The following is a 24,648-nucleotide window of genomic DNA, read 5'->3' on the forward strand; positions in this document are numbered from 1 at the left end:
TATCTTGGTAGAAGTTAGCACGGAGCCTGGCCACATGCAGAGTCCTTAAATTATTTAAAATCTGGATCGTTATTGATTTTAACAGTGGAGTTTTTGTGGGTTTTTTTGGTTTTTTTTTAATCCTGTAAATCACAGTCCATTTACTGCTCAGGTTTTCTTAACCAGTGGCGTTGCTTGTTTTGGGGAATCTGTCTTTAACTCCAACGTATAGTTGCTGAGCCTAATTAGCTCCCTGGATTAATTGAACTTCCGTTTTTCAGCTAGAATTTATTAGGAGCTGGCACTGTAATGAGACAGACCACTAAGATCCTTTTCCTTTTTGATTATCTTTGAGCTTTGTTTGTGTGTTTTTAATGGTTGCTTGTGAATGATGTTTGTCTCTATGCTGGGAATTGGAGTCCAGAGGGGTGAGGGATCATTTTGTTCATATTCAGTGCAGTTCTTTCTGAAACCATCACTGGTTTCCAGCAGAGCCCTCCCACCCCCCTCCTCTCTCCCACCCCAAAACTTGCTTTTGCTGTGACTTTGAAGTACATCTGGATCTCTGAGCTCTCATTTGAGTAACACATTGACCTGTAAATAACGGTTTATGTCTTCATTTTGGTATTGCAAATTGCAAAGTGCACCTGAACCAAACCACATAAATTCACGTAGCTGGGGCGAAGCTGCGAGGAACCTTTTTCTCTCATTGATTGGATGATTATTGGTGTGCAGCTCAGACCTGGACTGGCAATGTCAGAAACCATGCGCTCTCCAATACGTAGGTAAAAGCGGAGACGGGATGTGATCGCGACTGCTTTGTTGTGAGATAATTCTACTGTGGGTAAGCTTGAATCGGTACAATCAGTCAGCAGGACCTGCAAAAAGTGGGGCATTTTATGTCATTTTTTTGGATGACATACTCCGCTGTTCTGTAGACTGTTTCATCAGCTTTGGGAGCAACTTTTATACAAAAGCTACAGTTCTTGACTCACCTTTTATGGTGAGAGGGACAGTCTGTTTCAAGGAGTCAGAGTAGCTGGAGCTATTGGGACCCTGTCCTTCTTTTGTTAATTTTCTGTTCTATCTTTGGTGAAAAGAAACAAAAGATGCTATTTTGTGCATTTGCCAGATGCTCGTGTGTTGTCACAGGCACAGGGAGTGTTCTGCAATATGAAATCTGCATAGTTAGGCTCTTAAAAGACAAGAATTATAGGGGGAGAAACCCCTACATTTTATATGCATTTGGTAATACTAGAATTCAAGCGTAAGTCCCTGTTATCCCATACTTGGCTGCAACACCACCACAGTGTTGCAGTGTCACATCCCTTCCAGATGTGGATGTGATTTTCCCAGTACATGAACCTGAGCACAGTATCCCCTCAGGGTAGTCCTTTCAGCTGGCTCCCCCTTCCCCTGTGCAGTGAGCACAGCTTTCTGGGTTGTTCTAGTGTACCTCACACAAGATAACTAACTGCAGTGGTAGTGGAGATTTCCATTTTGCTTAATTTTCCCTTTAAGGCTAGTCAGCTCCCACCTGGAACAAGTTCATTATTTCCCCAATGCCTCATTTCATCAGGTGAAGGATTCCCCAGGTTAAAGGTCTGACACGTTACCCATCTTTCTTCAATGGCCTCGCTTCGTTCTGCTAACAAAGCCAGGCTTACACGGCTGAACCACTGAGCGCTTTACCACTCCACCTGGCCTCATTTTGCCTGTGCCTACACACATTGCTCCCATTTCCTCTTGCCCTCTATCAAAATTATTAACAGAAAGGAAAGAAAGCTAAGCAAAATATCCTGGTTTGTCATGAACTCAGCTGTTACACACCTGTAACATCCGTTATTGGGTTTGTGCCTTTTAAGCTGTAAACTATCCTCTGTAGAGATTATTTCCATGCGATAAGAGTCAAAACCAAATGTAGTATTTATGTGGTTCCCTTGTTGTGCAAGCATTTATTACTATGAGTAAAGCAATGCATCAGCACAAGGGAGCAAAGTTCATGATCAAAATGATCATGAACTTCATGATCAAAAATAACTGCCATAGTTACTGAGATTTTTCCTTTGACATACCTCTATAAATAATTAGATTACAAGACACCTGAGGGCATACATCATCTGATCCGGTAACAATAACACCTTGAGGGAGTTGACAACTTTCTCATTTTGGCCAAGTGCCTAGGAAGACACTAAGGTATATGATTAATAGAGAGCACAAACACACATCCTTGCACATCCTAAAGCTTAGTTATAATACTGTATTGCATCCCTTGTGGAGTGTTATTATTTCTGTTCCTGATGGTGCTGCTGTTGTCACTGAATAGCCAAAATCCTCATAGCAGTGTGATGAGAGAAAAAGGAAGACAAAGAATATATTTGTTATTAAGGTCGGGAAAAAAAATCCAAAACAAAGCATAGGATAGAATTGCTTAAATAATTTCACAGAAAATCATTATTCCAAGATTTAGCTGGATCTTCCTCTCCAGTATTCCCTCCTTTTGTGGAACAGTCTTGTGTTTGCCTCTCCCATCCAGAGAATGAGATGCTGGGCAACGAAAACTCCTGCGAATTTCCTGAGCGTAATATTTATTCTTATTGCTTCATTTTCTATTCATGAATTCTATTTTGCAGCCCTAAACAAAAGCAATTACCATTTGCCTCTTTTCTGTGTAGCTCATTTCAAACGCATTGCTCGCACGGATTCTCATAAAGCTGGAGGACCTGACAGAGGAAGATCCAGGAGGGCACTGCCCATGCTGTGCCCTCGCACCCTGGGCTGCGCCTCACCTGGGCAGCGTGATGCCGTCAGCCCTGCCAAATTATGGCAGGGTTATGGGGTTCCTCTGCTGGGTATCAGTGAGCAGCTGAGGGGACTCGAGTAGGGAGAGGGGCCATGGAGGTCAGGCAGTGACAGTGGAGGATGTTAGTGGGAGCAAGAGGTGAGAAAAGACGAGAGATTAGTACTGGGAGAGTGTCTGGCAGTGGTGCTGGAAACTGGCAACGTCTGGTGTAGCTGGTTAGACCACAGCGGGATGAAACGGAGCTCTACTGGGCTGTTCAGGTGAGGAGCTGGTGTGAGGGTCATGGTGTGGGAATGAGAACGAGTAAGAAGGTTGGATGAGGAAAGCCCAGGATAGACACCGATAGAAGAGAACGAGATTGTCTGATGAGAGAAGAGCATGGCAAAAAGAATGTGCACACATGACATCACAGCTCTCCTGCAGCACAGGAAAGGATCGTGATGCTCCTGAGACTCCATTTTTCTACAGGCAGCAAGTACTTGCAAAACCTCATGGTAAATTGAGAGTCATGTCCTCCTTCTCTACTCTTTGTCTGTACAAGAGGTGGCAGCTGGCTGCTGCTGGCAGCTAGTCGGCTAGTTCAGCAACTGAGGCTGTTTGATACATAGGAAGGTTCCAGGCTTGCTGATGTCCCATTGAAGTATAAACACAAACCCACATGAAATTATATGAAATATATATAATAAGAGCATTCAAATTGTGAAATCAATCACTACAGGGGCAGAAAATGTCAAAATTAAGGTTGTCCTGGCAAACTTACCTTGCCCCCATGGGCTATATATTGTGTTGTCTTTGCAAAACCTCCCCCTGCCTCCGCTGCCATTATCAACTTTTTCAAGGCAGATAAAGGACCTGCTTTAGGGATGAATCAGGACTGTACAGTTATGTGGTTACTGTCAATAAATTCCTTCCCTAATTTGTAGAAGAAGTGGGAAGGCATATGGCAAATGGGACCGAGGGCTGTGGAAGAGAAGGGAGGTGTTCTGAAGGGAGCTGGTACCACCTTCAGAGCTGGCTCTGACAATGCGTTCCTAAAATTTTTAGGTGGGCTATTAATTGTGTGGTCCTGGTTGCCTGGGTACCCAGACTGTGAACCAGATGCCCCATTTTCTCTGCAAGAGAAGTCAAAGTTAGCTGTACTTTGACTATAAAAGACTCTATAATGCTCACTACTCTGAAAGATCAGTGCTTCACACCGAACACCTATACTTAGTGGAGTCTTCAATGCTGCAGGTGGTATCAGAGGATTATATACCTCACCTCAGAGGCATTCATCAGATACTGCATTGATGAGCGCCACAGGAAAAAAAAAAAACAAACCACAACCCTTTGAAGAAATAAGCCATTCTGGATTCAGAGCTGAGTTTGTATAGTCCTAACAGCAGATAAGGCACAAGTCTGCACATTAAAAGGCAAGGATTAAATGAAAGACTGAATAACTTCTTGTTCAGTGAGCACTGTTTATCCTGTGCAGTGATTGAGGCAGGGGTCTAGTGGAAAAATAGTATCCAGTCATGAAATTAAAGACTTTGACTTAATGCACATAGGCAAGTGGGATTTGTGCAATGTCCAAGGAAATGTATCGTGATCTTGAGTACTTCATTCTTCAATGTAAGATTCTGTATTGCTTGAATCTGGGTATAATTAATCATTCATGAGGAAGGAAAATACAGATATGTATAAAAGGAACATGAAGATGTGCATTTTCTCCTTCTTACTGAGCAAGTGAAAGGACTAATTTACACTGATCCTAGTTTGCATGGTGAAGTCTCAGAAGAAAAGAAAGAGAGAACACTGTGCTCAGTGCAGCACTGCCACTTCTCTCTTTTGTGGAGGTTTAATACCTGCCAGGGTGCCTTATGGCAGCTGTTGAGAGATTCAGAAAATAGCACTCTTAAGTCCTCCAGTAGCTGCTGTAACACAAGAGGATGGAAATACAGAGGAGGTAAGGGAGCGGCGTGGAGAAGGGAGCCCTCCACGCGGAGGGCTGCTGCTTCCTGGAACGAGCTGGAGCTTTCTGCCTGGCAATCTGCGCAGTTCTTCCTTTCTGGATCTTCTGTGCTGCACCTGCTGACGTACTTCCTAGAGACATCTGAGTTTAGTTCTCTACCCCCGGGACTTTTCCAGAGATACAGCTTTGCATACTTTATTTTAGAGTTTTACCTGTGTGGGGTGTATGAATAGTATTTAACAGTATTTTGCTGTAGCCATGATGATCTCGGGAGTTAGGCAAGAAAAGGTTTACAAGTAAGGGTAATGTATTTTATTAGAACAAGTGATGCAGTTAGAAAAATGAGGTAACTTTTAAGTACTGAAAAGGCTGCAGGTTTGGCTTACAGACATACAGGCTTTGGAGCCTGACGTGTAGTATCCTGGCCCCACCTTCATTGTTTGCCATGTGTTATATGCCTGTACGCATGATACGTTATGGTGAAGTTCCTAAACTATAGAGGCATCAATGGATGGTATGGAAATACATTTCAAGTGAAGACAGATATATAAAATGGGGTCATCATGCTGCTCTGGCATATCATTTTATTGCTCTTGGAGCAGACTAGAAATGGACCATTAGCATTCCTGAAGGTCTTCCATTTGCTAATAAAGACATTGGTGCATTTCACTGTGCTGCTATGGGACCTTCTGCAAGCCAGCCTCTGCTTAATACAATGAGCAACATGCCCCGGGGAGAAGCAACCCTCCTGTGAGCTTCTTCAGAATTTCCTGTGTCTTAATTTAGTTTGCACAGCCAGAAGATCAACAAAGGTCTTCCTTCTCAAAGGTCTTCCAGTGCAGAAGTGCAGACCTTCTCTTTGTAAAACTTCTGCTTTCACAGGAAATTTTGCTTTTGCAAATACCAGCTCATGAATCACCTAATGAAACAATTCAGAGCCTTTCTTTTTTTCAGGCAGAGATGACATGTCAGCATTCAGAAGAACAAAGCATCTACTTTGTGTCTCACACTGTCTGTCAAGCAAATTTCAGTGAGACATCCAAAATATTTTACCAATATTTTACTTGGTGAGGATAGGGTGAGTTAAAAATTAAGCCACACATTTTTGTGCTATTATGTTCTCTTTGTTTTCTTTCTTTCCTTTAGAAGTTAGTAGGTGCTATTGTGAGAGATCAGTGGACCTTGAACAGGTGAACTTGTCTTATGACAATGTCCAGAATTGACAGAAATTTGTGTTCAGCGAATTTCTTCCTCTTTATTTTATTTTTCAGTGTACAATAATGACATGCGGCTACTTATTTTGTCTAGGTGCAAAGCGAGGTTGATAGTCAAGATGCAGACTGTGCTGAATGAGCAAACTCTGAAATTAGAAATCATTATTGGCTGGGCTTTTTTGCTGCTAGGTTTTAGGCTTTAATCCTAAACAAATCTGCCCTTTAGTTCCCACCTGATATATGTCAGAGGATCATCTGAATTATAGAACAGGTATTTCCTCTGTATTGTCATTCTTCTTGCAAGTGTGTATTTCAGTACAAGGCAGATGGCACAGATTATTTTATATTCATAATGCATATACCTCTAGGAGAGCCGCGCCGCAGCGTGCTGATGCTGGCTGCATGGGTTATGTATTCTCGGGAGACCGACATGTTCCGAATGTATTCTTTTGCCCTTTCCCCTGTCATCTCATGTTTTGCTATGATAGAAGCACTAGCAAATGAAAGGCTTGTTATTGATTTCTGTGCAGATGTTAATAATTTCCGTGTAACTCTGCATTGGAGTGGCAGTAACTGATGTACAAAATTTGACATCTTAATTATTCCTTGATGGAAAGGAGGGCCACTAACCTGAGATACAGCAGCCTATTAACTCTGGATCTGTGGATTCAAAGCAGCCTTAGGTCACAAGTGACATGAGTGAGGCTGTCTCAGTGTAGTCTTTAAGGATGTTTGTTTGCTTCTCAAAGACACCAGACTGTCTTCAATGTGTCTGGAGTAGATGGAAGCAGAAATCCTGAAACAAAAAAGATTTTACTTCCAGTATTGCTAAGCCTAGCTGAAATCACAAGTACTGGAAATCTCAGGAGAAGTACAATTTATGAGCTCATCAGACTTATCATAGAATAACATAGAATAGGTCATTAGCTGAACAGTGAGCCCCAAAAATCTGATCCCCAGCCACTGAAAGTATTGCTATCATTACAACAGTGAAAACAATTCCTTTAGCAATAGGTGACTATCAGGCTGTTGCTGTCTTTGCTTTCAGCCATATGTAACTATCATCCACAACCTTTAGTGTAGGAGAGGCTCTCTTCAGAAGGATGCCATTTCCCAACTAACCATCCAGTTGACCTGTACATCTTGTAGCTAAAGTTCTATTTAAAAATTATATCATGCATTTCTGACTACAGGGTTAGATGACCACCACAGAAGCATTGTATATGCATCATTATGCTGTTAAAATTCGTGTTCTTAGTCCTGTCACAGACAGACCCACAACAAGGCATCAGCATTTCAAAAGCTATCCTACGCTGAACAATGGAGTAAGAACAGAAAATCTGATTTTTGCCTCAGTGGAAGAAAAGATCTAATATGAAAAAACAATTGTGTGAAGTCTTAAGGCTTAATTGTTTTGTATTTCACCAGCATCATCCAAAATTAATTTCAGTGATTTAACTATAATTATATTGAGTTACCCAGTGTCCTAGAAGGCAAGAAAAAATTTGGGTCCTCTAATCTAATCCACTACCCTCTTGTCCTCCGGAGCTGGGCCAGAGTTTGCTTGCACACTGTGCACTGGGAAAGGGCAGCAGTTTGATGCTTGCCGCAGCGGCTACTTAACAGTTACTCTCCAGTGCTGGTCTGCATCTCTGTATTGGCAGTGGCAAGAGTGCAGAAGGGCTGAGGCCAGAAGAAGATAGAAAGGGAGAACTGGGAAGTGGAAAGAAGTTCAAATTGTAGTCCAGGGTCTTTCAGCATGCTTAGCTGCAGACACAACATAGTGCAACCTGAGGAAGGAAACAAATTAGGATTCCATTAAAAAGAGGAGAAAAAAAGTCTTGCTGAGACCCAAGTCACATCACGATGGTCAAAGTGAAACCTTGCTCACTAATGTAGCCTTAATTCATTTTATTTTGCAGAGACAGCAAGCTCACCATGTTGCTTCGGGAGTCCTTGGGGAATATGAACTGCCGCACCACAATGATAGCTCACATTTCAGCCGCAGCAGGGAACTATGCCGAGACGCTGTCCACCATCCAGATTGCATCAAGGGTCCTCAGGATGAAGAAAAAGAAAACTAAGGTAAGACAATGTATAACTCCCTTCTTATAATGGTGGAGGAGGGAGGAAGAAGGACCCTGAAGAATCCTTAATGGGGTAGAGCAGCACATAACAAAATCAGTAATCAATTCTGGAGTGCGTGGGTTGTATGTACCCTGTCCTAGGTGAGTGCCTTAGAGCACATAGCAGAGACTAGGGGGGAAAAAGCTTCAGCTTTAGACACAGAGGAGTAAGTTCAGGCGTATCTGCTATAGCAGGTTTGTAAGCTGGACTCATTTAAAGATATAGCTGTCAGAGAGCATTTATTTTCAGTTATGCTTTTAGTGCTAATGAAATAACAAGGAATGAAACTGCTGTAGAGTTAAAGGAAATTTGGATTAATGAAGAATTATTTTCTCTATACTTCTCAGGGAAAGCAGGACTGAAATAAATGCAAAGCAGTGTGTCCATTACCAGCATTGTTGTCCCTTTTTTTTTCCTGACTGCTTCTAAATACAGGTGATAGATTTCCCAAGAAGCAGAGTGAGAATGGGCTGTATCCACTTTCGTGTTTTAGAGTCCTGGTTCCTTATGTACAGCCTATGGTGTGAATTTGGCACAACAAGTGAATTTTATGCATTTCATTTAAATTAACAGCCTATGGATTGACAAAACCTTTTTTGTCAATGGATTGAAGAGAGACAAGTGAAGGGATTCAGTCCACACACCATCACAATAGTGTGTCTCCAGAGACCTCTGAGTGCACGTTACACAATTACACACACTGGTAGTATGACCAAATGGGGATTGTCTTTATTTTCTGTGCCTTATTTGTGTAATGAGTTTTCTTGTTCCTCTTCACATACACACACACAAAATTAGCAAAGCCTTTGCCAAGTATCTGAATTCATTGGCCAGGCTCAATTAAGGGAGGGATCCTAATCCACTTGTTCAGTACTTTTTTTTGGAAGTCTCATGATTTCAAGTGGGACAGAGAGTTGGGGCATTGGGTTCTCCGTTGAACACTGTTGTGTGTTTGCTGTAGGACTGTGGATGAGGAGCTTCAGAGCTTTGAGCCTTAGTTTAGAGATTTCCCAGTTTAGATGTGACTGTGACCTTTTTGTGTATGCACTTTGTGCAAGGAGCTGTTTGCAATGCTGAAATGTCATGGTCTCTCTCTCTCTGTGTCTCATATTCCAGTACACATCGAGTTCTTCTGGAGGGGAGAGCTCTTGTGAGGAGGGCAGGATGCGGAGGCCAACCCAGCTGAGGCCTTTCCATTCTAGAAACACTGCTGACCCAGACTTCCCTATTTTGCATTTATCAAGTGATCCTGATTATTCATCCAGCAGTGAGCAGTCGTGTGACACGGTGATTTACGTTGGCCCCAATGGCACTGCCCTTTCTGATAAGGAACTGACAGATAATGAGGGTCCTCCTGACTTTGTTCCAATAGTTCCTGCTCTGCAAAAGACTAAAAACGAGGGCAGGTTGGAGGAAGTTAGTGAATCAGGGCCCAGCACATCTGAAAGAGACTGCCTGAAGTGCAACACCTTTGCAGAGCTCCAGGAGAGGCTGGATTGCATAGATGGCAGTGAAGAGACTGACAAATTTCCCTTTGAAGAGATGCCTGCTCAATTTACCTCAGACCAGATGTCTAAGTGCTCTGTCTCAAGCCAGCTGGCAGAGTTTAGCCACTTACCAGAGTCAGATAAGGAAGATATGATGCCAGAATGTCAGCATCCTGATAGAGAAGCCAAGGAAAATATAAATGCAACACCCAGCAAAACTAAGAGAAATCACTCCCCTGTCCCTTCCGGAGCTCTTACTAATGTTTCAACGCCGCCTTCTCCCAGGAGTGTGACAGGCAGCTCTAGTAAAGAGCTTAGCTCTTGTCAGTTAGCACACAGCACCAGCTTGCAGAGCAGCAGAGAAGGTCTCAACACCTGTGGATTTGTGGAAGGCAAACCTCGGCCAATGGGTTCGCCCCGGCTTGGCATTGCAAGCCTCTCGAAGACATCTGAGTACAAGCCACCAACTTCTCCTTCCCAGAGGTGCAAGGTCTATACACAGAAAGGAGTCCTGCCCAGCTCCAATCCCCCACCAGCTCCCCTGAGTAAGGATACTGGGATGACATCTAGTGAATCTTTATTGCAGCCAGAAATCCGGACCCCACCTGTAGGCATGAGCCCTCAGATCATGAAGAAGTCGGTGTCCTCCAGCAATGGGGATTTTGAAGAGACCGTTCTTGATGAAGATCGGCACCAAAGCATTTCTCCAGAATCCAAGAAAGAGATTCTGAGCACCACCATGGTGACTGTGCAGCAGCCGTTAGAGCTGAATGGAGAGGACGAGCTTGTGTTCACCCTTGTAGAAGAGCTAACCATTAGTGGAGTCCTTGACAATGGGCGCCCAACCAGTATCATCAGTTTTAACAGTGACTGTTCTGTGCAGGCTTTGGCCTCTGGGTCTAGGCCAGTCAGTATTATCAGCAGCATATCTGAAGATCTGGAATGTTACTCCAGTGCAGCTCCTGTGTCTGAAGTCAGCATCACACAGTTCCTTCCACTTCCAAAGTTGGGCCTAGATGACAAATCCCAGGATGATGGCAGCAGGCGCTCATCCATCAGCTCATGGTTGAGTGAGATGAGCACAGGGAGTGATGGTGAACAGTCGTGCCACAGCTTCATAGCTCAGGCGTGCTATGGGCATGGGGAAGCAATGGCAGAACCCCCTGTCTCCGAGTTTGCGAGCACCTTACAAAGTGCTAGCATGATTTGTGTAAGTGACAAACAGAAGCCAGTGACTGACAACATGCTCATACTGTCAGAAATGGGGGAGGAAGCTTTCGGCAAAGTGCCACCCATCAAAGGCTGTAAAATATCAGCTCTAGGGAAAACTACTGTCACAATCAAAAACACTGCAAGCCTCAGCAGCTGTGAAGGCTACATCCCAATGAAGACAAACATTACCGTATATCCATGTATTGCCGTTAATCCCTTCAAAGCACAAGACACTGATGATGCTGTACCAGCAGTAACTGCAGACCCAAAGGTTGCTCATCCCCATGATGGGAAAGAATCCAATGCTAAGAAGGATATCAAATTTGAAGACCCTTGGATGAAGAGAGAAGAAGATGTAAAAAAGGACAGCTCTGGGAGCAGTGATGGGACAAGACCTGACACGGCTGCAGTTTCAGCCAAGCCTGAGCACAGCACAAAGCAGTCCTCAGTGGACAGGTTTAGCAGCAGCAGTGGGGACACCTCTATCTCTCCAGGATCTGACAGTCTAAAGAGGATTGTGGATGGGTGTGAGGTGGCAGCATCCAACTCTGCAACCCAAAGCCCTGTTCATTCCAGTGACAGCTTGAAGAATGGAAGCCTCCCTCGAGGGCTCCTGAAGGCAAGCAAGCCGGAGGAGCCTGATAGTCACCTCCATCCTACTGCTACGGACAGCAGCGGAATCGGCTCTCCTCCCCTCCCCCTGTTTTCTAAGACTAGCCTTGACAAGAAAATAGCCTCTCCCAAACACTGTGTCCTCACTCGTCCCAAAGGGACCCCTCCTCTGCCACCGGTGAGAAAGTCAAGCTTGGATCAGAAGAACAGAGCCAGCCCCCAGCACAGCGCAGCCAGCAGCACCACGAGCAGCCCCTCCAGCCAGCCTGGGTCCTTCCTGGCCAGCTTCCCCGAGGAGCTGAATGCCAAACAGAAGGGCTCTGCCATTGACAGCAGCAGCAACAACAGCAGCAGCAAGCTCTTCAGTGCCAAACTGGAGCAGCTCGCCAGCAGGACCAACTCCCTCGGGAGGTCCACAGGAAGCCACTATGAGTGTTTATCGCTGGAAAGAGCGGAAAGCCTATCCTCTGTGAGCTCCAAAATGAGCCCTGGCAAAGACACCACCATGCCTAGGGCTGGAAGGAGCCTCAGCCGCAGTGTCATGTCCTCACCCACCAACTCGGGCCTTTCCCAGTCGGCAGGTGCCTCCCCGAAAGCCAGCCAGTCGAAGATCTCCGCAGTCAGCAAGCTCCTGCTGGCAAGTCCCAAGGCCCGCAGCCTGTCTGCCTCTGCCACCAAAACGCTCAGCTTCTCGACCAAGTCTCTGCCGCAGTCCGTAGGGCAGAGCTCCAGTTTGCCACCGAGTGGGAAGAACATGTCCTGGTCAACGCAGTCCCTCAGCAGAAACCGGGGCTCCAGCCTGGCTTCCAAATTGCCCCTGCGGGCTGTCAACGGGCGGATCTCCGAGCTGCTCCAAGGGAGCACCAGTGCCAGAGGCTTACAGCTGCGGGGAAGCTCAGAGGCAGATGAGCGCGGGGCCCTTCCTGGAGATGAGAAGCCAGCTGTTCACATGCTGCCTTCACCTTACAGCAAGATCACCCCTCCTCGGAAACCTCACCGCTGCAGCAGTGGTCATGGGAGCGACAACAGCAGCGTCCTGAGCGGGGAGCTGCCCCCTGCCATGGGGAAAACAGCCCTCTTCTACCACAGCGGGGGCAGCAGCGGCTACGAGAGCATGATGAGGGACAGCGAGGCGACGGGGAGCGCCTCCTCAGCGCAAGACTCCATGAGCGAGAACAGCAGCTCCGCGAGCGGCAGGTGCCGAAGTCTCAAAAATCCAAAGAAACGATCAAATGCGGGTAAGCTTGCGATGGTGTGAAAAAGGGACGCAGACCAAAGCGGATAACTAGTTCATGGTGGGGAGGCTAGCCCTAAAGGTCAGCTAACTCAGTACCAGCCGTATCTCTTAACGGAGAAGCGAGGCCGGGGTAAGTGTCCTGGGCTCCGAGTTTCTTCATTTTGTAACATGCACAAGTCCTGTGGAGATGCATTGCCTTTGCAGTGGAGTCTTCCCCTCACCCATTTCAATAAGGTTTACTTCACATGAACAGAGGAACGTTTATCCTTAAAACTGGTTAGTATTGCCAATGGCAGCCACATTCAAATATTTATTTATACAAATATTCTTTTGATTTGATTCCAGAAAGATGCCTTTATGAGGCAGTGAACTGTAACTTATTCTTAAGCACGTTGGGCATAGACTCCTCTCTTGGTATGCACATGTTTCACCAGCACAAGATCAGAGTCTTTCTGAATAGCAGTATCTGTTGTGAGCCCACTTTTGCTCCTTGTGTGCTCTGGATGTCCAAAGGTGCGAGATGCCTCACAGCTGAAACCACCACCGAGTTCCTTCTTCCCACCTAGAAGATGGAACAAAGTTGTGCCCATGCCCCTTGAAAGATGTTATCCTGCCTCCGAGGCTCTTGTTTTTTTAACTTGTGAGTTACTTTTCCCAGTAATTTATTGAAAACAGACACTACATTATATTAATGATACTATTTGGGAACTACTGCACTGAAGCACTTGCAAATCTGAAACCTTTTTAGTGATCATAGAAAGGATCAGAAAGACTTCATCTTTGTTCAGATATAATCCCCAGTAGCTTTCACACTACGTCAGGACTTTCTAATCAGATAGCAAGAACCTCCTGGGTCATACCAAGGGTCTGTGCAGTTGCAGCTGGTATATCTTCCCACCAGAATGAGTTTCAGAGAATTGCAGGAACAGGGATGTGGAGCATCCATCAGCTGGTCACTTCACCTTTTTCCTGGGTGCTGTTTTCCCAACCTGAAGTGTGAGTCCTGCCTAACCTACTTTTGGAAAAAATGCACATTGGCATTGGAACTGGCGTGCACAGGTGTGTGAGATATCAGTGGCTGCTTATCCTACAGTAGCACTGGCTGTCCAGAATGTGTTATTCTCATAGAGTTCCTAATTCACCAGGCATTCCACTTGCTGGGATGCTCACCTCTGGGATTCATTTGCAGCAAACGAACTGAGCAATGCATAACTCTCCCTTTCTTTATGCTCTTGACTGTGGTAGCAGGAAGCCACGTGCAGCACAGATGTAAATACAATAGTTGCTGCTATTAAAGCCATCTCCATAAGTGCATGGCTGATTGTACCTGTTCAGAGAATGCATCTGAAAGTGATCACTCTACACAGTGCAAGAACAGACCAAGTGATGAAATAATCTTTCTCAAGTTAACTTTGCATCCTGTGAGAAAACCTCTTTCCTATCCCTTCAGTTTATGTGGTAATAAATTTATTTTCCTCTTTCTGAGGAGCTGTTTCTCTAATAGCTCGTTTCAAATATAAACTTTTTAATAGTAACTTGCAAGAAAAAGAAGGATGATTTATATGTTGTGGAAAAAGAAAACAAAGCTGTCCACAGAAATGGCATTTGTGGGTGTATACTGACAACTGGATTGTGTGTTGTGGAGAAGCTGCCCGTATAATATGGACTTTTCCACAGGACGTTTAGATGCAAAAATTTATCAAGTTCTGTGAAAACAGACAACTGTGCAGATGAAGGAACAGAGAGAAAATGGCAATGTAGATTTATCCTTAGTGGACACTAGAGAACATCCCCCCCTTCCCTAGGAGAGATGCTTTAAAAAAATACTCTGAGAAAAGCTGCAGGCCAGAGCCTGCGGATTCTTTAGACGCCAGAGTTCAACCCAAACCTAAATCAGCAGGAGACCAGGATTTGTTTACTCTGATGCTCATAAAACTAGTTGTTTCATTTTGAAAGTTGTGATGTGACAGCATATTGGAGGCTGGACAAGGGTGGAGATATGAGTGAGAAAAACATTGTCTTTGTGTTGTAATTATAGAAGAGCTTCAGATCTGTGTGTTGTGTTTTATACCAGGGTTTTATTTTGGCTCACAAGTTTGGCTCTCAGTAACCCCTGTGTAGGACTGAACGTTGTGTCCGTGGCCATGAAAAGGGAGTTATGAAGAGAGGACTGTTTGAGACTCAGGTTTCAGGTTGCTCTTGTAGCAGTCTGGAAGACACACCTGGAGAGAAGAGGCTTTTCCATGAGCCTTGAGCCTACCTGGCAGAGCAGTGACACTGGTTTCTCGTGCTTTACAGGTACGCAAAGGCAGTGAGCGAGGGGGCAAGCAGGAACCTTTCCTTAGTGGGGAGCATGGGGAGTCTAAGCTTTGCCGCTTTTTTACTGCTCTGTAACATCTGACCTGTCTTTTTCACCAAATACAGCTTTTTTGGCTGGCCGACAGATTAATCTCTTTATTCTAATTTCTTGTGTGAGTGAGTTCCTCTCTCCTCGGTCAGCAGTGTTGCAGATATCTACCTGTTGCTGGACCTGAATCTCCGGGGGGAGATTTTCAGTGGAGGGCCTGTGTCCCTGGAAGTTGCCTTCCCCGGTGGGCTCAGCGTAGCCTGGCCCATAGACCTCCCTCAAAGTAATTTACAAAGCTTCTCTCTTAATTCAGCCTGTCACCTGACATGGAGAGGTTCTGAGTGTATCATCTCTGGTACTTTACTTTTGAGAGTGATTCCGTATATCAGCAAGCAATTCCTGTATTGTTTAGAATGACTTGTATTTCTGTTTACGTACAACCAGGGGTTTTACGCAAATTAAAAAAAACCAAAAACTTTACTACTTTCCATATCTCTAGCAGCAACCCGCTGCCCAGAAATTAATAAGGCTTCACTTTCTTATAAGCCAGCTCCTGTTTACATTTGGTCCTGCAGCAGTGAAATCATAATTCTGTTTTGATGTGTTTGATAATAGTATAATTTTTCACATGTCAGCAGATTTATGATGGCATAAACCCAGGATTATGACTTCAATGCAGGAGAACATGAAGGAGGAGCTGAGATGTAAGGGAGAATTGAGCTGTTCACAAATATATTTTTATTGCATAATAAACAAAAAAAAAGCGCAAAGGTTTGCAATCGTTCATCCTCTGTAGTATCTCCTTTCTATAGGTCTGTTCTGCTGTGAATGTTCTCTCTTAAGGAACACTTTTTAATGAAAAAGATAGCAAACAAAGGTTCTGGGCTCTTAAAAGACAGATATTATTTTAATACATAGTGTCAAGAGCATTGGACCTTTCCTAACTTGCGGTCACAGATCCACTGTGCTGTAATGGATATGGCACTATAGATATGCTCATTTCAGGTCAGGCAACCTTGTCCACTTTATTTATGATTATTATTAACAGAAATGCTAGCTGTCAGACACGATCAACATGAATCAGCCCAAGGCCCCTGTAAGAGTAGCTATAAAGAGTCTTTAAGAGAATCACCAGCAGCCCTGTCAGGTCTCACAATTACTTTTGAAGTTCTGACACATTGGAGAGACATAATTTTTTTCTTGAGATTAAGATCTTGTCTTTCATGCTCTTAAGTGCATTATTTGTATGTGTAGGTGCATCTGCCCTGGATGTCATACATGAAGCATCAGACCTACATTGACAGCATTTGAAAGATAAAGCTAGTTCATACCCTTCAGTGTGAGCCTTGGGTTAAATTTTGGGCTCTGCCTGGGTACCTGTACAGTTCACAGACAGTCCAGTATTGTGTGTACAAAATTAAAAGAAAATTAAAAAAAATATATTTGCCTCTTGCATTCTGGTACCTATTGAGAAATCATGTGTTTACATCATGAAGCACATAAGCCTTTTCCCTGAAGCTGACCTATCCATTTAATAAACATTCCCATCTTTCTAGCATTTAACGTTGGTCCTATAACATAATGTCAGCATGTATTGCCCCAAAGTGACTGCTCATGGCAGAAACAGCGCTATTTACCCCTGACCTACGGGTGTACATTTCAGAGCTTTGTACAGCTGCTCTTTAGTCCACCCTGTGGTGTAAGTATTATTCCGGACCCCATTTTACAGATGGAGAAGCGGAGGCAGAGAACTTTACTGGCTTGCCCCGTGCCCACAGCTGAGAGCCAGGTCAGGGTTAAATTGCAGGCACCCTTGACTCCCAACCTCAGCCCCAACCGACTTGGCCGCGCATCTTCCCCTGCCCTTGCTGAGCAGTGGAGAGGAGGGTTTCCTTTGTTATTTTTTGTGCAGGCCCTTCCTCCCTCTCTGCCCACAAGAATCCGTGCAACTATGTTTTCTCCGATTTCTTCGCTCGCTCCATTAGCCCTTCCCCTGTAAGAAGCAATGGGATCTCAGCCGTATTTCTGGCTCTAGTCTCCCCTCTCTTGGGCAGGCAGGGCTGGCTTGAGCAGGGCACTGAAGTGTTAGGGCACAGTTTCTACCATCCTCACTAGCAGCAATTAGATATTATCGTTTAATTCCTCAGAAATTTCAGGTGCAATGGCCCAGTGCTGCTCCATGGAAAGGCAATGATAAGGCTGCTTTTATGGTCTGTATTTCCGTATGAGATCAGGAAATGCCTTGCGACTGAGCTGCGTTTTACCAAAGCCGTATTTGTATCCCGGGAACACAACAGGTATGAGAGGGAGGCGGGCAGGGTGGCAAATTAGGACTTGTAAGTTCTCTGTTGTATTCTCCCATGTGCTGCTGGTTCCCTGTATCACCTTGGGCAACTCGTGTAATTTCGCTGTTCTCTGCTTACCAGCTCATAAAACTAGATAATGGTGGTGTGAAAAAGTAACAGCAGGGTCCTTATATCGCAAGCGTTACCTATCTGCTTTTTGGTCTTCTGCTTTGGTTTTTAGCACCTTTTCCCTAGTTTAGTTTGGATGTACATGGACATTACTTTAAAATAATTTTCGATGCAAAACATGACTGGACGATGTCAGAGATGCAGCTTTGGTGCTAGCTCCATGTCCTGCCCACTGTGAGCTAACAGCAAAGCAAGAGCCCAGGCTTTAACAAGGTTTACCCAGTAAAGCCAGGCCCTGTTGGCATTCTCATGTAAAGTGCACGAATGCCTCGTTTCTGCCTTTTACTGCCCTCTCCTACAGATGTTATTTACTGATTCCTGTCCCTTACAATGTTTCAGAGCTGCCTGTAAGGAGACCTTCCCTGGGGACAGCAGAACAGGAGGAGCTCTGAGACAATTAATGATAGACGAGGTTTTTCATGGAGACCACAGAGACCTTCCTGAGGCTGTTTTCTTTCCTGTTCCTTTTGGGAATAGCGTTGGGTGCCTAAGAGAGTCCCCATCCCATGTGACACTGAGTTAGACCTAAGGGCTGCTGTCTATCACTGCTTGCAGCTCTCTGCCAAGACGGGACGGACCTCTGCCAAGGAGTGTCTCCTTTGATTTCTCTAGCTGAGGTTTTTTGGAGCTGGGTCTGAGCCTGGAGCTTTACTGGTGGTGGGACCGGTGCCGGCAGGGTGGAACACTGGGGGCAGCACTCTGTGGCCCAAACAGGCCTGGGGGAGCTGCAGGCACGCAGCAGCTCTAACGTGCCGGTGGGCACCGCTGCCCCTTGGCTGGTGTGCACAGACCCACTCACGGGGGCGAAGACCCAGGACTCGGGCGCAAGAGGAAGCTGTGGAAAGGAAGGAGACGGTCAAAGAGCTGAGGCTTAGGGGAGAAAGTCCTTACCTGTAAAGTCCTTTCAAGTTGGGTCAGTCTGGGACAGTTCAGACCTCCAGAATGTTACCGGTGAGCATGAGAAAACAAAAATCTAAGGCATGCTATTGAAAATAAGGCCAAGTAGAAACGAGACTGGGGAAAAAATTAAGGTTTCCAAATGCGACTTCCTGAAGTTTCAGCCTGTGCCCTGAGTTGCAGTTGTGTATCTCAGCATTTGCCAGACCCTGCTCTTGTCAGTCCAAGATAGGACTGGCATGCGTGTGTGTGTGTGTGTGTGTGTTTGTGCACATGCTTTAATCTTCTTTGCACAGAGAACCTATCTGACTAGAGATAATTGAAGATTCCTCCTGCAGCATTTCATGGCTTTTGCAGTAAGGTTTCATGACTCCTTGCAGCATTTTCTCAGTACGAAGTTTCACCACCAAAGCAGAGCAAATTGCTACATGATTTTAAACACTTTAATAAAAAGAGAGACTGTTAAGACATGACAACAATTATCTACAATTAGAGTCCATTTTTCTCTCTTACTTGTGTGCTCTGGGTTTCACTGGTGGGATGGTTTTAAAGATGGAGATTTAGAGGTTCCTGGAAAGCCCTGGAAACTCCATGTTCGAACGTATTCACTCTCTGGAAGCACTTAGCCCTGCCTATGAAAGCAGCAGAGTAAGCCAGAGGCTGAATGCGCGGGCTGTAAATTATGAAAGCCCATCTCCAACCAATATTGCAAAGCATCACGTTTTGAAACGTGGCCAAAATGATAATGATGAAACAAAACACCAACAAAAAGAGTCTGAGCTTTTCTTGTTGAATCCAAGTGAAAAGGAATTTGGTTCATGTTTAGACTGCCTAAGGCACAGTGTCGGGAGCTGAAAATTGCCCTTTGTATCACAAAGCCGTGGGGCATCTCCAGCGTTTCTATTTTAACTTGCTTACACATGATGGTAGCTAATTGATATCCCGCATTATACCTTTACCATGACAAAGGTGGTTTAGAATTATACAGGGGAAAGCTGTTTGCATGCAGGTGACCACTTTATGCATGTGACTGCTGGCTGGACAGCCCTGGGGGGAGCAGAGGGAGGGGAAGTGTGGTCTTCAGCTCCAATTTTTTTTTTGTCCATTAAAACAACAGCATTGATTTTCCCAGGTCAAAGCCAGGCCATTTCATGCAGCAAATCTGTGTTGAAAGGGATCAGAGTAATCATTTTTTACACGCTTGACTACGGCATGCCAGCACTGCGCTTTCAGCCACATGAACATAGGAGTGATTTAATAGAGGAAATGGCAGCAGGCTATTGTGCACGGTGAAGGCTCCATGTAACATGCATGACTGAGTCGCACACCATTAGGCTGGGTGTAAATAAAACCTGCTCCTGACACTGCCACAGAATTAGCTCACTGGAATGCCTCCACCACTGTCCGGTTGGGAGCTGATGCCTTGGCTGCAGAGCCCTTTCCCCCTCCAGCCTCTGCCTTTGCTGCCCAAGATATTGGCGCAGATATTTAGTGCAGTACTGTGGTAACAATAACCAGCTCCTTAAACAATACCACAACACCTGTTAAACCAAAATCCAGCCTGAAGTGAGGTAATTATTTAGAATTGGTTGGTTTTTGCTAGGGATCGTGGGTGCTGAAAACTCACCCCCTGTGATGTGTATCTTCCCTGGAGCGTCTCCCAGATTACTTGTCAACCTGCCATGCTGCAGGAGGGGTGCTTCCTGATCTGATTTCAGCAGTGCTCATTCACCAGCTCTAAACTGCTCTGAAAAGCTCCTTTTAAAGTGAGACAGTAATTCAGGAAGCAAAGTTAATAAATTAATTGAAATTCATTTCTCTCTCCTAAGAAAAATATTAGGAGTAGGCTGTACCTCAGCATGTTCCTTGTACCAGTACAGAAGCAACATATCTAGTATAGGTATGGATGGAAGATTATAAACAAGGGTTGCTTTATTCCTATGTACAACAAGCAGTGGTTTCTAGCCTCAAATGTCCTTGTACTCCTTACTGATTCACAACAGCAGGATTGCATATAAGTCAACACAGAATATGGCCTGAATTATTTTACAATGAGGTGGACATAGAAGATTTTCTTCTGAATGATGGATGCTGTCAGCATTTCCTATTCCAGGTGTTCAGGTGCAACATGGTCCTTCCTATGTAATCTGAGTTGCCAGGATGAGCAAATGCTGTTTAGATTTTCTGGCAATAAATGCCTGAATTCTTTGGTGTTTGTAGTACTGACCTCAAGGTGGGTACCCTAAATACTTCTGGTAGTCTCCACACCATCAGAGGGGCCTTCCTCTTGAAAGCATTGGCAATGTCTTCAGTAATCATGAGGGGAACTGTGCAAACTGTGTGAAAATCCAAGGAGCGAATAGCTATGTGCTCTGCACTGGGGAAAGTGCACTACAAAATAAACTAGGAGAAAGGAGGTCAAAGGAATGAGGAGGAGTTGGTTCAGTCATGGACAATTGCTCATGAGGGCAGATCCCATTAGGAAATGGGAATGAGAAGAGAAGACAGCATTGCGTTTTCAACTCAAAAAAAGCAGGAGCCCCGTTGTCAGACAGTGAGGAGCAGCAGGGGGAACAGGACAGATAATCTTTGCTAGTAGGCAAACAGTTTGATGCTACATTTGAGGTTGATGCTATTGCTACTGGAAGCACATATTTCTTGGAAATGAAGCCACAGAAGGAATGGTGGGAGCTTAGGGGTACTGCTCTACTTAGCCAGGATTGGTTTTTGTAACCGCCTTGAGTTTGGACAGACTTTCTAGTAAGAAAAAACAAAATGCTGAACAACAGATTCTGTACAGAAAGGCAATTTTACCTGCCATAACATCAAGTGCAGCGGGGAATAGCTTTGGCTCCACATCCTGCCTTTGAGCACACACTATAAACTTCCAAAATTATGATATATCAAGTTACAGTTTCATTTTCTGTTTGAAACGCCTTGAAATTTCTAGGACAGCCGTTGTTTTGCATCCCATTCAGATGTATCCTGCTTTGAAGAGATATGTATCAGGCTTCTTTTCATGTAGATTTTGCACTTATACTTTTTGCCTTTACCTTTTTCACGGAAAAGATGCTCAGTCTGGAATGTGTGCTTGGAAAGCAATCTAAGGGGAACACTCCAAAATATACGGTACTTAAGCAAAACCAGACCTCTTAGAGTTTCTGCCCTGGTCAACACGTACTTTTATGAGCACACATCCTTATGCAGTTGGGCAATTTTGATGAGGTCAGTGAGCCGCCTTCTCCTTAAAGTTACCCTTATATACTTAGCTGGCTCGGTCTGTGTTTCTAATACCTTAAGGCTTCTCAGGGCTTATCTTTGCTGAAGTATGTTGTAGCTTCAGTGCCACTCTTCAGCCAGATCTGCTTTCACACTGCACACCTTCACTGCTGTGTTACTCCCTTTATCTTAATTTTAACCTGGCCAAACCTTAACCTACAGCTCAAAGTAGAGCAAACGATCTGTTGCGAAAGCAAATCTTGTATTCTGTGCATTTTCAGGGCTGTGTCATAGTCTGACTATTCATATTCAAGTTAGGCTCAAGAGGGGTTATTCTGAGTTGGATAAATTCAAACTAAGTGAAAATCATATCCTCCAAGACATTTAGCAAATGGCATGTTGCTTTACATGCTGTATGGTCATAAACGAAACTATTGTTATTCTGCCCTAGGTTCAGCTTACAGGATTTCTTTCAGATCGATTTTTGGTATAAATTTCTTTTTTTAATGGAGGAATGAATCCCATTTACGTGGCCGGAGGGTCGGCCGGTTCACTGAGGTGCTGGGCAGGGTGCATGCTCCCCCAGTCCCAGCCGGTGGGGCAGAGGCGGGAGGGACCTGCCGAGCTCCCAGGCTGATGGCTGCCTTCATAAGATGTGTGCAGGGAAGCAGAGGAGTGATATGCTGTAATTTTATTTATTATACAGTCAAAATTGATGAGATCCTAACCCCATCAAGTGCTCCCAATAAATTTGGGACTTCAAATGAGTATTTTCTATGTAAATGGAAGACTGTATTCATTTTAACACTTAATTGTTGTGTCTGCATGTGGATATGGATGAGCAAGCTGTCAGCTGCTTTGTGACACTCACCCTGAAGCTCTGCTTTGGCTGTATCTCCTTACTGATCCCAATTAAGGTGGAATCAGAAAAATACAGAGGCTAAATGGAGAGGTCAGTGGCAGGAGTCTCCTGTCAAAAGACACCGTTATTTTCTGTACCTGGGCTAACAAGCAGCCTATAAATCAGTGCATGTTTAGAAAAAAACTAGATTCGGCTTTGCCTCACTGCAAGGATACAGGAGATCTTTCACTTCATTTCTCCCCAAAGCACTCTAAACCTCAGATAAATCATCCTGAGTCAGCATTCAAGGCTCAGATAAAAAGACAACCCTCTTTCTTCTCTGCCTCGGACGCCGGCGTACTCCCTGCGATGGGGCAGGGAGACCTGCGCAGGCAGCCGCTGCATCCCGGAGGAGCCCCGGGGCAGACGGCAGCGAGTCTGCCCGCCTCGGGCAGCCTTGCCCTGCCGCATCGCCCTGGTGCGCCGAGAGCCGGCAGCCGAGCTTTGTTGTGATAACCCACGGGCTACCCAGGCGCGAGCTCTGGCTCGAAAACCATAATGAGCTCATGTTACCATGTCTCCTGCCGCTCCTGTGGTCTCCGCTGCCTCATCTCCGAGGGATAAGCGCTATTAGCCGGAGCCTCAGGTTGGAACCCTCCTTCTAGACCGCAGGCTTCTGTTTCTCATTGAGCCAAATGGATATGGATGGGAACTAAATGCAAAAACATTTACCATCATCCCTGTAATTCATACTCTGGTGACATCTGTTTTGCTTTGCTCCAAATAAGAGCCTGACGCTGTTCTCATAGCGTGGTGAATCGGAGCCAACCGCCTGCATTCCCAGCATGTCTCAGACCTGGGCTTTGGCTCTGGTTGGTACTTCCAGCGGGAATGGTTTGAAAGTGCCCCATTAAACAAGAAGGTGGTGTTAGCAGCCATAGTGGGGAAAAAAGAAAGAGGGAAGAAAAATGGACGAAAATGAAACATCACAGAAAGAGGCAGTACCTTAGTCATAGTTCAGCCATGCATGGGGGAGAGCTGGACAGAAGGAATTTCCAGTCTGCTCAGCTGCTTCCTTGAAATCCTAGAGCTAGTCTGTAGGCATGACATGAAAGGAGATGTGACCATCAATGCAGGGCACAAAGTAAAAAGAATTAGCAGCACTTGGCTGCGTTAGACAGGAGGTCACATCTGATGCTTGTAAGTGTTGCTGTCTCTAAAGTTGAGCAGCAAAGATAGGAAAGAGATTTCTTTTACACTCAGACAAAATTTGAAAGACTGCTGCTGTGAGACACCATGGCCAAAAGCCTAAAAAGTATTTTAAAAATGTATCTAATGCCTAAATTCTTTTGGTCTTGAGTGACACCAGGGATGTATTCAGTGCCCTTCACATCTAAGCAAGTGGAGGGCTCGTTTCCCAGGAGGGGCTGAGCCCATTGCAGGATCTCTCCCTGCATGTAATAAAATTTAATAGTCTGCCACCCTGCCTCACCTCCCTTCAAGTACACAGCTGCTCTCACCATTTGGTTGCCTTTCTCTAGCATCACGGACAAGAGTCACCCTTAGCATCGCAGTTTGTTGGGGCCTTCCCAAACTGTGTCTCCCTTGTTGTCACTTTTTAGCTGTGGTAATGGGTCAGGTCTTGCTTTTCCTTCTATCAACATCTGATTCTTCTCTCGAGCAGGCAGTTTAATCTAGAGATTAAAATTAGAATTAACTGAAATGCATTCAATGTAAGTGAATGCTGACATTGACCTCCAGTGACTGGTACCACAGGTCTAAAACAACTCCTACTTGCTGGTATTTGTAAGGCTTCATTTGTTCAGGCATGAGCTTTTTTGCTGGGCTGCAGTTTGAGTAGTAAGTACAACTATGACAGGTATCATAGGATGGGCAGTCCAGATCTCAGGCCATTTGGTTCAAAGGGGTCTTGTCTACCCGCCTTGGCTGTGCTCTGCCTTTCTTGCATAGAGTTATCTCAGGTGTATTCAGATAAAAGCTCTGTAGACTAGCCTTTCCAGATAGACAGCAAGATAGACCGTTCTCATCCATTTTAGAGCTAGCATTTACGGATTACTTGCTGGTTACTAACTGCTGGTTTCTAGCACAGGTTGCTGCACTCAGAAATCAGTGGGATAAGATGTGATAGTTTGCAAAGTCAGCAGAGAAACAGACTCCCATGAATGAAACTAGACGATGCTTTGTTACTTGCAAATCCCAAAACTAGGCAATCAATAGATATTTTTGG

At 44.9% G+C, this 24,648-nt stretch overlaps 1 protein-coding gene across 1 annotated transcript in view; it reads left to right on the top strand.

Annotated features, from left to right (window-relative positions):
• KIF26B (kinesin family member 26B) overlaps window positions 1–24,648 on the top strand; it is a 298,661-nt gene that overhangs the window by 268,673 nt on the left and 5,340 nt on the right. The window contains exons 11-12 of the mRNA XM_081998397.1: window positions 7,870–8,032; window positions 9,191–12,623. Coding sequence (XP_081854523.1) covers window positions 7,870–8,032; window positions 9,191–12,623 — 3,596 coding nt within the window. The remainder of the gene's footprint in view (window positions 1–7,869; window positions 8,033–9,190; window positions 12,624–24,648) is intronic.

Source organism: Phaethon aethereus (genome assembly GCF_964289735.1).
Source record: "Phaethon aethereus genome assembly, chromosome: 3".
Classification (NCBI taxonomy): domain Eukaryota; kingdom Metazoa; phylum Chordata; class Aves; order Phaethontiformes; family Phaethontidae; genus Phaethon; species Phaethon aethereus.